The sequence below is a fragment of the Tasmannia lanceolata genome, unplaced genomic scaffold (assembly GCF_043159265.1).
Source record: "Tasmannia lanceolata isolate RefF3 unplaced genomic scaffold, GAP_Taslan_0.1 ptg000012l, whole genome shotgun sequence".
Classification (NCBI taxonomy): Eukaryota; Viridiplantae; Streptophyta; class Magnoliopsida; order Canellales; family Winteraceae; genus Tasmannia; species Tasmannia lanceolata.
The window spans coordinates 46,083,522-46,096,885 of NW_027518689.1; the positions used below are offsets into that span (position 1 = coordinate 46,083,522).

General features: G+C 40.2%; 1 protein-coding gene across 1 annotated transcript; it reads right to left on the reverse strand.

Annotated features, from left to right (window-relative positions):
* Positions 1-11,627: 11,627 nt before the first annotated feature.
* On the reverse strand, positions 11,628-13,085 carry LOC143887413 (transcription termination factor MTERF15, mitochondrial-like). Its single transcript, XM_077391501.1, has one exon. It carries the CDS (start codon positions 12,917-12,919, stop codon positions 11,762-11,764), a length of 1,158 nt encoding a protein of 385 aa, XP_077247616.1. The 5' UTR covers positions 12,920-13,085; the 3' UTR covers positions 11,628-11,761.
* Between the last annotated feature and the right edge of the window lie 279 nt (positions 13,086-13,364).

Genomic DNA, 13,364 nt, shown 5'->3' on the forward strand with positions numbered 1-13,364 from the left:
AAAAAAAAAAGATTTATTCTGTGAATACTCGAAAGTAGAACTTTGGTGCAAGGAATTTCAACTTTAGGTTTCGTTTTGATTGTATGTGGAACTTTGAGGTATGTCAATTCATTTTAATTTTGGCCATTTTATTATGTGACAACCTTTGTTTGCCCCCAGGAGCCAAATTCCTAGCTCCATCCCTGCACAAAACAGTACTTAATTTCGGACGAAATTTCATTTTTTCTGAAATTTCGTCTGAAATTTTAGGAAGTTCGACAAAAATCTCTTTTTTTAATTTTTTATTATTTTCCTGAAATTTTGACGGTAATTTCAGCCAAAATTTTGTAATAATTAAAATTCTATTTTTAAATTTCGGTTTCAATGAGGTCTGAAACCGGAATAACTCAACTCAACTCAACTAAGCCTTCGTCTCAAACTAGTTGGGGTCCGCTAATGAATCCTTTAGAAAATTTTCATGAAGGTTAAAGGATCTACCTGACTCAAATTGACTACGTCTAATCCTGATGGTAATTGGGTTCGTCTGCATGGATCAATTTCTTCCATTATCTCCTATCCAAGGTCATGTTCTCTGTTATGTTCCTAGCCTAGCCATCAAGTCTTTCCTCATTGTTTCTACTCAAATTGTTTTCGATCTGCCCCTACCTCTTTTTACTCCATCAATCTGGCACGAGTCACTTCTTCTCACTGGCTGGAGCATCCAAAGTCCTACGTTGGATATGCCCAAACCATTTTAAGCGGTGCTTTCTCATCTTCTCCTCAATTAGTCCGAAATCGGTACTGAAACCAAAATTTAAAACCATGCTTACATGTCCACAAGTTTACTATCTACAGAAAATGATATATTGGCCCCTTCTTTTTTTACTTGGGACAACCACCTCGTGTGTAAAATAGTAGTCATAAATACACTAGAGAAAGCTGCTCCTTTTTTTAACTAGAGGACACCTTTTGGGGTCGTTCAGGCATTTGATGTCATAGTAATCTCCACAGCTAAGTCCACTATTGAAAAGAGCAGCTATGTTAGTCCCATACACTTGAATATAAAGATTACCATACAATGTCCCAGAAGCATCACCACAACCATAAAAGTGACATGTGCACTACAACCATAGAAAGTGACATGTTCACTAGACCATCCACTTTCACAGCCATGAACAGACCTAAACATGCTGAGAAGGGCTGCTAGCCAAGAAAATCCATGGCAGGAGTCTGAAACTGAAAGTCTAGTTGCACAAAGGGGAAACCCGCCTTGTATGACGATCTCGGTCTCCTCTTCTGATAGTTTCATTAACAAAATTTTGCTTCATCTTCAAAAAAATAAAAAAAATAAAAATAAAAAGAAGGGAAAACCCAAAAAACTTCTACTCATCTGTCACCAAGTTCATATAAAATCATTAAAGAACAGAAGATATAATGAAATATTTGAAGATTTTCTAAAGAAAACATTCTGAAATATAAATGAGATAACCAACAAAACCACAAACAATAAAATCCATGACAAGCGTCTGAAACTGAAAGTCTAGTTGCACAGAGGGGAAACCCGCCTTGTATGACCATCTCGGTCTCCTCTTCATTAACAAAATTTTGCTTCATCTTCAAAAAAAACAAAGGGGAAAACCCAAAAAACTTCTACTCATCTATGACCAAGTTCATATAAAATCATTAAAGAACTCAAGATATTATGAAATATTTGAAGATTTTCTAAAGAAAACATTCTGAAATATAAATGAGATAACCAACAAAACCACAAACAATAAACAAAAATCATAACAAATACATATACCAAAACACTGTTATTTAGAAAATCAGAACAAATGAGTACCTGAACACAGCCATGCCTCATTGTTTCCACCAATTGTAACATGCTTATAACCTTATCAGATGTGCTTATGAACATAGTTTTAACGGGGTTCAACAGAAAATTATCAAAGAATGATTCGGGATTAAACCCCTAGAATAGGAACCAGATATAAAAGTTGGAAAATATAACTTTTAGGAAGAAGATTAGGGGCAGAAAATTAGCAAAGATGCCGTGCCTTAATTCCAATCAAATTCAGTCCAGACCCTTTGGATCCGTCAGACCATCTGTCCACTGACATTTCTAGATGGACTTTGCACTTAGATCCAATCTGATAGGAACCCAATGCTGCCCAAAGAAATCAGCAGTTCTAGCTGATCTAAACCCCATGAAAAAGGTCTCAAATGCTCGCTACAATCCTGAAATTCCATGGGGGATCGTACCCACAACCCTGGTACTAAGTTGGGAAATTACATTCAGGCACCCAAATCAGAGACCGGAAACATCAAGGAAATGCCCCCACTTTATAACCCATGTCTTGTTAGATCCTATGGTCATATATTAGATTGCCAGTGTGATCGATGAATTACGAGAGTAGGTAGCAAGGATCTTGACAGCTCAATCCCTCCTCCCTCCCTCCTTTTTCTAAAGCAAACCCATAACTCTACTTATGTTACAGAGAATCAATTTACTAATTTCCAAGCGTGAAGGTGTTAGATGAATAGGGGTATTTCTGTAACTTTCTTATTATAAAGTATAAATATAATTGGGGCGTGAGTCAGAGAGGTTTAACGACTCTCTTCTCTCGTGGATTCCCAGTTCTCTCTTCACGGCTTCTTCTTCTCCATTCTCCATTCTCTTGTGGCTGTCTAACATGGTATCATAGCCATGGTAGATTAAGACATCTTTTTTTTTCCTCTTTTCTATTTTTCCTTTTCTTTCCTCACCCTAATCAGCCCTAACCCCAACCTAACCCTAATTTAATCTATCCTAACCTAACCATGTGTTGCCGTAACCCCCCCCCCCCACCCACCTCTCTTTTTTTTCTGTCGTAAACCCCCCCTTCTCCCTTGCCGTAAATCCCCCACCCCATACCCTTGTTGCCGTAGTCCCCATCCCTGTCTCGGAAAACCCCCAGCCCCCCAACTCATCCCTCCTCTTACCCTTCTGAGTCGTGTTTGTTTCTTTTCTCCACCCACGACCCTTCTGAGTTGTGTTCATTTCTTTTCTCCACCCACAACCCTTCTAAGTCGTGTTCGTTTCTTTTCTCCACCCACGATCTCCACCCACGAACCTTTTATGACTGCCGTGTAGACTGATAGTTGTTTCTTGCTTGTTTCTAGGTAGTTTGGAGGTTCTGTCGTATTCTTGGTGATATTAATGGTTGTTTGTTGGTGGTGATAATTGGTATATTGTGATTGGTGATCGATTCTCTTTGTGAGCCCCTGTTGTTTTGATGATATTGATGGTTTCTGTGAATGGTGTGTGGGATTGATTGTTCTTTCGGATTGATTTGTCGTAGTTGTGATTGCTGGTTGGTGGTAGTGGTATCGGTGGTTTGATGCTTACTAGTAATGTTGGTGGATTGATGATTGGTTGCTTCGTGATTGTGGCTGGTTCTTGGTGGATTGTGTTTGCCGTTTCTCTTTTTTTGTGCTCCGTGGTGGTATTCTCTTTATGTTGATGCTTGTAGTTTGTTGGGATTGTGATTCGATTATATTTGTGGTGGCCTGTTAGGTGGTGGTTGGTGACTTGGTTGACCTTGACTTCATTTTTCCTTTTGTTATTCGTTGTTTATCCCATTCAGTAATTGTTTATGGAACCCTCTGAGACATCCTTGCCGTCAATGACTCCCTTGAAAATTGATGGGGCTTCTTCTTCTTCGACACCTAGTTATTCTCATGCAGAGGCCCCTTTACAGATGACCTCGATTAAACTGGATGGGAAGAATTGTCCTCCTTCGAGGCTGGTCGTACGTACTTACCTACTTGGTCGTGGTAAAGTACGACTTCTAGAGAGTGCTCCTCCAGCCGCCAAGGATCCCACCTTTGAGAGATGGGAACAGGAGGATGTTGTGGTTAGATCCTTTCTTTGGAGTTGTATGGATTCTCAGGTAGCAGCAAATATGATGTTTCTTGACTCATCCAGGGAAGTTTGGGAGTATGGTGGAACCTTATATTCTGGTGCTGATTAATGTCACCCGATTGTGTGACCTGTTCTCTGACTGGTTAGGATTTCAGCGTGGTGACCTGTCTCTTTTTGAGCATTTCAATCCATATCAGGCTCTTTGCCAGCAATTGGATGTGCTAATGCCCTTCACTGTCGATCTAGTTGTCCATTAAGCGCCGCCAGGAGGAATGGCGCGTCGTTCGATATCTGGATTCTTCAAGGCCTGATTTCTTGCAGTTCTGGTAGCTTACCATCACTTCAAGAGACATTTTCTCGGGTTCAGCGTATGAGGGCTCTTTCGACCACAAATACTACTCTTGATAGCTCTGCCAATGTTACCTCTTACGGTACTGATGGTGGTCGTGGTAGTTGGCGAGGTGGCCGCGGTCGGGATGTCCGTGGACGTGGCCGTGGTTGGGACTCTTGGAATGGTCGTGGTCATGGGTCTCACTTTTGTACCCACTGTTGATTGTAGGGACACAGCATTGATTACTGTTATGACTTGCACCCAGAGCTTCGCCCTTCGAGGCCTACTGCTTCGGTTGCTACATCTGATGGCTCTGGTTCTGCTCTTGCTACTCCTGTCCATGCACTGCCTCCTGATCAGATGGTAGTCAGCCGTGCTGAATATGCGGACCTTGTGCGCCTACATGATAGAGGCAAGCAGCCTACTGCTACCTTTGCCCAGCTAGGTAGCTCGTCTTATTTCCTTTCTCGTCCATCCTCTGAATCCTGGCTTATTGATTCAGGAGCGTCGCATCATTTGACTGATAATCTTCAACTTATTACCTCTTTCCAATCGGCACCTTCTACTGCGCTTCGTACTGTTACATTAGCAAATGGGACCACATCACCAGTCTCTGAGGTCGGTGTGGTGCCTCTCTCTAGTGGTTTTTCATTATCCTCTGTCCTTTATGTTCCGTCTTTTCCAGTTAACCTATTATCTGTGCGTCACTTCACACAATCTTTGATGTTTCATTCTTTCCTTCTTATTGCACTTTTCAGGATCTATAGACTGGGTCGAGGATTGGCTTGGGCCTTAAGATGGGAGGCTTATATTACCTAGACTCCGTACCTACTGGCGCTGCACTTTGCACTTCTATTGACGCTTATCAGTGGCATTGTTGTCTGGGTCATCCTCCTGCAGACAAATTACGGAAATCTCCTTTTATTATTAAGTCTATTGAGTCGTTTTCATGTGTCTTGTGAGTTGGTAAAGCACCATCAAGTGTCTTTTCCTTTGCGTGGTTGTCGATGGTCGTCCAGACCGTTTGAACTTATTCATTCTGATGTATGGGGACCTGCACGAACTACTCTATATGGTTATCGGTATTTTGTTATATTTGTTGATGATTTTTCTCGTACTACATAGTTGTTTCTTCTCAAAGAACATTCTGATGTGTTTAATGCCTTTCTTAGTTTTTATTTTGAAATTGAAAATCAGTTTAAATGTTCTATCTCTTATTTACGCACTGATAATGCCAAGGAGTACTTTTCTCGTAGTAGTGGTTTCGCACAGTTCCTTGACTCTCGCGGTATTATTCATCAGTCCTCTTGTGCCTATTCTTCGCTGCAAAATAGAGTTGCAGAGCGTAAAATCAGGCACCTTTTAGATATGACTCGCACACTCATGTTTCAAATGCGAGTACCGAAGGTCTATTGGTGTGACACAGTATTGACGGCATGTTTTCTAGGGAATCGCCTGCCATCTTCCGTACTTTCTGGTCAGACCCCCTTCTCTATCCTATACCCTCTCGATAATCCTTTCTCTTTACTACCTCGTGTGTTTGGTTGTACTTGCTTTGTTCACAAGTTAGCTCCGAGACTGGATAAGTTGGACCCTCGTTCTAAGAAAAGTATCATTTTGGGTTACTCTCGAAATAAAAAATGATACAAATGGTATAGTCCTCGCCTGCGCAAAACGTTTATTTCGACTAATGTTTCATTCTTCGAGGATACTCCTTATTTCTCTGATTCTCAAGTTGCTGTGGCTGAGCCGCCGAGTTTACTTTACCGGTTTACCCTCTGCCCGAACCTGATGTTATTAACCCTACTCCTGGTTCCTTTTCCGCCAAACCTATCACGGATTCTTCCTCAGCAGAACCTGTGATAGATTCTCTAGCAGTTACTGCTTTGCTAGTGACGAAAATGTACAGCCGTGGTCCTAGGCAAGTATTTCAGCCTCCATCTCCTCCACAAGCCAACTCTCTTTCTATGTCTAATGATCAAGGTTTAGGTAATCCTATTACTATCTCCGACTCTCCGGTTGCAAATCGTACTCGTTCTCATACGACTGCTCATCCAATTTCACAATTTGTATCTTATGATCATCTTTCAACCAAATTTCGATCTTTTGTTTCTAGTGTTTCTTCCTTTTCTATTCCAAAATCAGTTACAGAGGCATTGGCTTATCCTGGCTGGAAGGCAACAATGGATGCTGAGATGGATGCCCTATACTCAAATAGCACATGGCATCTTGTTCCCTTACCTTCTGGTGCACAGGCCGTTGGGTATTTGCTATTAAATATCAGCCTGATGGGACCACTGAGCGTCTCAAAGCGAGACTCGTTGCTAAAGGTTACACCCAGACATTTGGTGTTCATTACTAGGAGACTTTCTCTCCGATTGCGAAAATACCCTCCGTACGAGTGTTAATTTCTATTGCAGTTAATCGTGGCTGGCCACTTTATCAGTTGAATGTGAAAAATGCCTTCCTAAATGGCGACCTTACTGAGGAAGTGTATATGGAGCAACCCCCTGGGTATGTTGCTCAGGGGGAGATGGGTTCATCAGTGTGTCGCCTTAGGAAAGCTATCTATGGGTTGAAGCAATTTCTGAAGGCTTGGTTTGGTCGTTTTTGTGGTGCAGTTATACGTTTTGGCATGAAACAATGCACGGTTGATCATTTGGTGTTTAGCCATCACTCCAGTACCTGATATGTTTTCTTGATTGTTTATGTCGATGACATCGTCATTACTGGAAATGATCAAGACGGGATTCATAGATTGAAGATCTTCCTTCAGGAAGAATTTGCGACAAAGGACTTGGGTCTTCTAAGAAATTTTCTTGGAATTGAAGTTGCTCACTCTAAACATGGTCTTTCCCTATCACAAAGGAAGTACACTTTAGATATTCTAGAGGAGACAGGCTCTATGAGCATCTATTCCTATGGACCCAAATGTAAGACTCCTTCCTGAACAAGGAGAGTTATTTGAGGATCCAGGCCGATACAGGAGATTAGTTGGAAAGTTGATTTATTTGACGATCTTCCCGACCTTATATTTCATATGTTGTAGGAGTGGTCAGTCGGCTTATGAGTTCTCTTTACACATCCCACTGGGCTGCAGTACTTCAGATTATTCAATACTTGAAAGGCACGCCAGGAAAAGGATTATGCTTTAAGAAAAATGGACATGAGATAGTAGAAGGATTCACATATGCTGATTGGACTGGTTCTCCAGTGGACAGGAGATCTACAATCGGTTATTGTACTTTTGTTGGTGGTAATATGGTGTCCTGGAGAAGTAAAAAGCAAGATATTGTCTCCAAATCTAGTGCAGAAGCCGACGGGAGAGTTAATTTGGCTATGTTCCTTCTTGTCAGAAATTGGCTTTCCTCCTTCAGGACCATCACGGTTGTATTGTGATAACAGGTCAGCTATTTATATTACCAACATTCTTATTTTTCACGAGCGAACCAAACATATTTAAGTGGATTGTCACTTCATTCGCCAGCGGATTCAAAGAGGAGAAATTTGCACCATGTTCACTAGGTCTGCCAATCAACTTGCAGATGTGTTCACCAAAGCTTTGGGACCTGCAAAATTGAAAGATGTAACAAGCTAGGAATGTACGATATATACATTCCAGCTTGAGGGGGAGTGTTAGATGAATAGGGGTATTTCTGTAACTTTCTTATTATAAAGTATAAATATAATTGGGGCGTGAGTTAGAGAGGTTTAATGACTCTCTTCTATCGTGGATTTCCAGTTCTCTCTTCACGGCTTCTTCTTCTTCTCCATTCTCCATTCTCCATGTGGCTATTTAACAGAAGAGATACACATCTCTTTCATCCCACCCACCAAAATATGATTGTGCAAAAATCTTGTCATAATCATTGTCGATTAAGAGTACTATATGAGTATCCTCAACACATTGCTTAAGGAAAATTCACAAAGACAAGTGGTATCTGAGCTGCATGTGTAATGATTTTTCTGTGCCCGTCCTGCATTAATATGTCTACACCCTTGGTTTAATAAATGCACTCTTTCCTCTCTTTCTTTTTGAACTTTTCTGATCAATTGTTAGAGGCAGTTTAGAGTCCTAAAAGGCTATCAACATCCAATCAGAGTGCTTTGAGATAAAGAGTAGAAATGCTGTTATCAAATCATGGGAGTGCATCTATTATTTCTCTATTTTTATATTAACTTTGTTTTGGTGTCTGTGATGTTGCAAAAATATTATGATGATATTGCAAAAATTGCTTATTTATTGTGACAATATGCCAGGCTTCCGGATACAACGTAAATCATCATTTTTTTTGAAATGGTGATCATCATTTTAACTTCTATATTGATGATTTTTGTTAAAAAACGAAGCTAAAATTTTCCGCTCTCAAGTCTATATATACTACACTAACATTTTCAGATTGTTCTAACAATGTCATGTAGGGAAATCTAGGCACTAGGTTCTAATAGGGAGCAGATATGGATCAGATCTGTAATCTTGCAGTTCTAGAATGATCTGACTCTTGGATAAAGTAAGTTTCTCTTGGATACAGTAAGTAAGGATTCGCTCAGATACCACTTGATCTGAGAAAATTTATGGGAGGAGAGGGGAGTAGTGATCTAAGAATAAGGGGATGCTCAAATAGAGTGCAGATATGGATCAGATCTGTAAACTTGCAGTTCTAGAATGATCTGACTCTTGGATGAAGTATATCTTTGTATATATGTTAGGATTCGTATCTAGGATCGATATACCAAAGTTTTTCGACACCAAACAGCCCCATGACCATACAAGCAAAAGGCATCAAGGCAAAATTTTCAAGCCGATAGAATCAGAAGTTTTGAATCCATAAAACCGCTGATTAATAAGAGTCCCAAGTCTTGCCATACAAAATAAAAAAATGAGTCCCAAGTCTTATCACAGCAGTAAATCACATAGAATCATAATCTTAGACATTCTGAAAAGCAATAGAAGCCGAAAATAGAATGCTTGGATACAGTTCCGGGGGATTCTGTTTCAATAATAAAACTACTAGCTATGATGCCTACACTATCATTGATCCAAATTACCCATCCAATGGACTGATCAGATAATATTGACCATTCACTCAGTAGCCGTGAAATGGAAGTTAAAACATAAAATAAAAAGTCATTCCTATTTCAATAGTTTTTTGTAGGCTAATTATTTGGATGGTATCTTTGTGTTGGGTAAACAAAGGGATTTATTGAAAGGAAGGTAAAAATCATAGAATATACGGGCTAGCAGCCAACCCACAATAGAGAACCAAAATAAAATTATAGAAATCTGAAGTCACTGTGACGAGTACTGATCTTCAAATAATTATGTCGATTTCAAGAGGAGAAAGGAAAATCAATGATTGCACTAGACCTTTGTTTGCAAGCCAATCTGCCCAAATGCCGTTATGAACCCCTTGATTAGATGATTCTGGGTTCTTGATCCATCAAACGTCTTTTGAAAAAAGAAAAGCTAGATCATTGATTTTGTAGTTCTACCCCACGGGGAATCGATAATGTACACCACCGGACACGAAAAGCATTTATTTCTTCCAACAGCTCAAATCCAAACCTTGTTAATCAATAAACTGTATCAAGCAGAGAGGAGGGGGAGGGGGCTTTACCTTGAACGAGCGACCAGATCCGTTCCGATCTTGTTACAACAATTTGGAGCCAACTAGAGCTGAGTGGATCAAAAAAATCCAAGTATTCAAGAAAAAGACTTGCTTGTAACAGGACGCTTTTCTTTGGTTTCTTCAAACTCGAGAAAATCGGGAATGTAACGAGTAGGCGAGCAATTTATTCTCTAGAATCAGAGTGGCGATCGAAAACCTTGAGGATTTCGAAACTCTAAAAAGAAATCCAGAAGAAAAATCTTCGGTTGAAATCTAAAGAGAATACAGTTTAAAGCGAAAAGGCTGGTTCTGCCTTCAACTATTAAGTTGAACTTTGAGGGTTGCTCTTTGGAAATTCCGGTCTAGTGGGTACCGGTGGAATATTCAAAGATGACAAGGGGTACGTGGTAAAACATTGCTTGAGGGAGGCAACTCAGTTTGGCCCTACCAACAGATTCATTTACTCGCCCAGGTTGAGTCAGTTTTACCTTGGCAAGTTCTTGTTTGAGTAAGTCCATTTAAACATTGCTTAAAAGAGGCTGAGGGTATTACAAACTCTTTGGTGAAGGCAGACCATAGAGAAGTACTTTAGTTTTGGGGCAATCTCTGCCCCTCTACTAATGTGTTGTAATGGTTTGTCTTGCTTAAATAGACTATCACAATATTTCATAAAAAGGTAACATTTTCGTGGAAATTGACATGGCAATAATTCAAATGAGTAGAACTGTTGTACTCTTCAGGACATCTCACCATGTTCACCTCTTGATAACTCAAACCAGCAAGTGCGAAGGTGTTGCCCAGATAACAGTATTTTGACTCCCAGTTATCTGTCAATGACTTTTGGATTCTTCGGTATCTGTCAATGACTTTTGGACTGTCATAACACTGAAATATATATAAAAAAACAAGAAGCTATATCATTTTGTGACCACCCAAATAATTTCTCGTAACAAATTCAAATGTGCTATTGTGCTTAGTTTGATGTTCAAAACCAAGTTCGGCAATGTGGATGGAACTTCTTAACACATGGACCGACTATATTTCGAACATCATAATGGGACTATGGGAGAACATACCCAGCCTCAGAAAAAAGAGCATTTAAGAGCACAAGAAAAATAATCAACGTGCTAAAAGTGGATTGTGCTACACGCATAGTGACCTTTGGCTTTGGTGACTTCAAACAGAGAAAAACATGAGAAGACAGAAGCACTGCAGTTTAGATAATCACATTCACGATGATCAGTCAAGATTCATCTTTCTACATTTTGCCGAGGGTTTGTTTGTTGCACAATTTCTGGGGTTTACTAACCGTGTTTTGACTGGTTTTGGGGTGCCACATCATCTACTAGTGGTGTTTGGTAGAATGTTCTGATTCAAACTACTAGGAAACTACTTGCCTTGTCTCTTCCTCATCTGACCATGTGGTATGACTTCTGTCCCCCATTAAAGTAGTTCAAAAAAGTGGTTTTTTGCTCGTAGAATCTTGGGACTTGGTCCTCTACTCTTCTCTCCATATATATTGGAAATAAGACATCTACTGCCCCCTTATTTTGGTGGTGACACTCCACACCTGGGAACTACTTCAGTTGACAACCAAACATAATTTACCACTACTCTAAGAAGGGGCTACTTACACTATTATTACACATGTTGAATCTCTACAAGGCAACTACGTGCAACAAAACTGACCCCAAGTGAAAGTGCCAAAACTCTTCCAAACTGAGTGTAGAGTCCACACAAAATAACTATTAACAGCCCGTCCAAATCTCTATGACTCTATCAGATGAAAGTCTTTGAACAGGAGTTGAAAAATATAATAAGCATTGCCGCCAATGAACTAAAACTAGTGGTACAACAACAAAATAAAACTAAATTGTTGAGTAGCAATTAGTACCATATAGAAAATGTGCATCGTCTTAGCACTTTCATATCAACATTTTACAATTTCTGCACCGCATCTGATTCTTTAGATCCAATGTCTAATCCTATATCTGCGGTCTTACCTAGGTACACACTCAGTATTTCTGGAACTCTCTCTTTATTCTTGGTCACATACTTCTCCATGAATTCCTTCTCAGCCATTACCAATGCGCTGGACAGCTTTAAATCTTTCTTAAGGATGTTCTTTGACATCAAAACTTGCAAAACCAAACATCTAGGACGAATCCGCTTTTCCAAACTAAGCAAAAGAAAATTAGGGTGCTTCGAAAGAAATGATGGCTTCCGATCCATTTTGTTGACAAAGAAATCCATCACCCTCTTAACCTTCTTCTCCGATGTGATCATATGCCCGGGTTGCTTTTTGAATGCTGAAAGAATTGCATCATTAGTCCAGCCAAAGCTCCTATAGACCTCCAATTTTCGTTCCCAGGTCGATTTGCTCATCACTGACATTGCGATGATAGCTGCTACAAATAATGAACCTGACGGATGGAACCCCATTTCCTTAACCGCCATAACAACCTCACTAAAACGATTAGATTTTAGCCCCACCGCTCTAGGATGTGACAAGATAAGTTTGAAAATCCTGGATTCAGGCACACCATGATTTCGCAATGTTGTGACATTGGGTTCCAGTACTGTTTGGGCATTATATTTAAGAATATATCTTGACTGTCTGAGGGCGTCAATGATGCCTTTGGTTGGGTGATGAATGCTCTTAAGGAAATCAAAGGTAGGAATGATTTGATTTTCTAAACTCACTTGCAACATATATGGATCTAGACAGAGGGTCTTTCCAAGGTCAGGCGCTGAAATCCCCAAACCAAGGAAAAACTCAAATTTGGGCTTTAGGGTTTTGTCTGGATTGTATAAAAGTAATTGTGGACATTTAGTAATGATATTTGAGATGTGGGTTTTCGTGAAATCATGGTGTCTGAAGAAAGCTAGGACAGAGTCTGGTTTTTCTGCTGTTTCAAAGTTGATCTTTTGAGCAACTTTCAGAGCTGCTTCTTTTGAAAGCCCACATGAGCTCATGAGGTAAGAGACCTTAAACAATGTTTGATTTGTTGAGTTTGAGAGTCGAGAGATGGATTTCAGTGATGGGTTTTGAAGAGAATAAAGGTGGAATAGCTTTCGGCGGAGAAACTGGAACATTGATGCAAGAAAAGGAGTAGGAGAGGGCGTTGATAAAACTTACAGGTGGTATGAGATAGCAAGGATTTGAACACATCTGAGATTAGGGTGGTCGCAGTTGTAGGGGTTTTCACAGTATACTCCAAACCCTTTCCTGATTCTGTCTCTGCCAATAAAAAAAGTAGCCTTTCAATTGTCGGAATCGGTATTGATGGGGTATAAAAACAGCAGGCTATTAGCTGTCGACACATGGCCAAGGGTGGCCCGCCGCAGATTCCACGTCAGCAGGGTAGTTTGGTAATTACAGCAGGGTAGGTGAGCTCGAACCTATAGTTGGCCGACACCAGTCTTGGGAGTAATAACTCCCCAACTACCCCAGCTTTTCTTCTATAAAAGGGCTTCCAAAGCTCATAAACAGGGTGATAACTTCTCACCCACCACTCTCAAACAAGCTCTACACTCCTGC

Coding starts and splice junctions, on each gene's coding strand:
- LOC143887413 (XM_077391501.1), bottom strand. CDS start 12,919: ATGTTCCAGTTTCTCCGCCGAAAGCTATTCCACCTTTATTCTCTTCAA.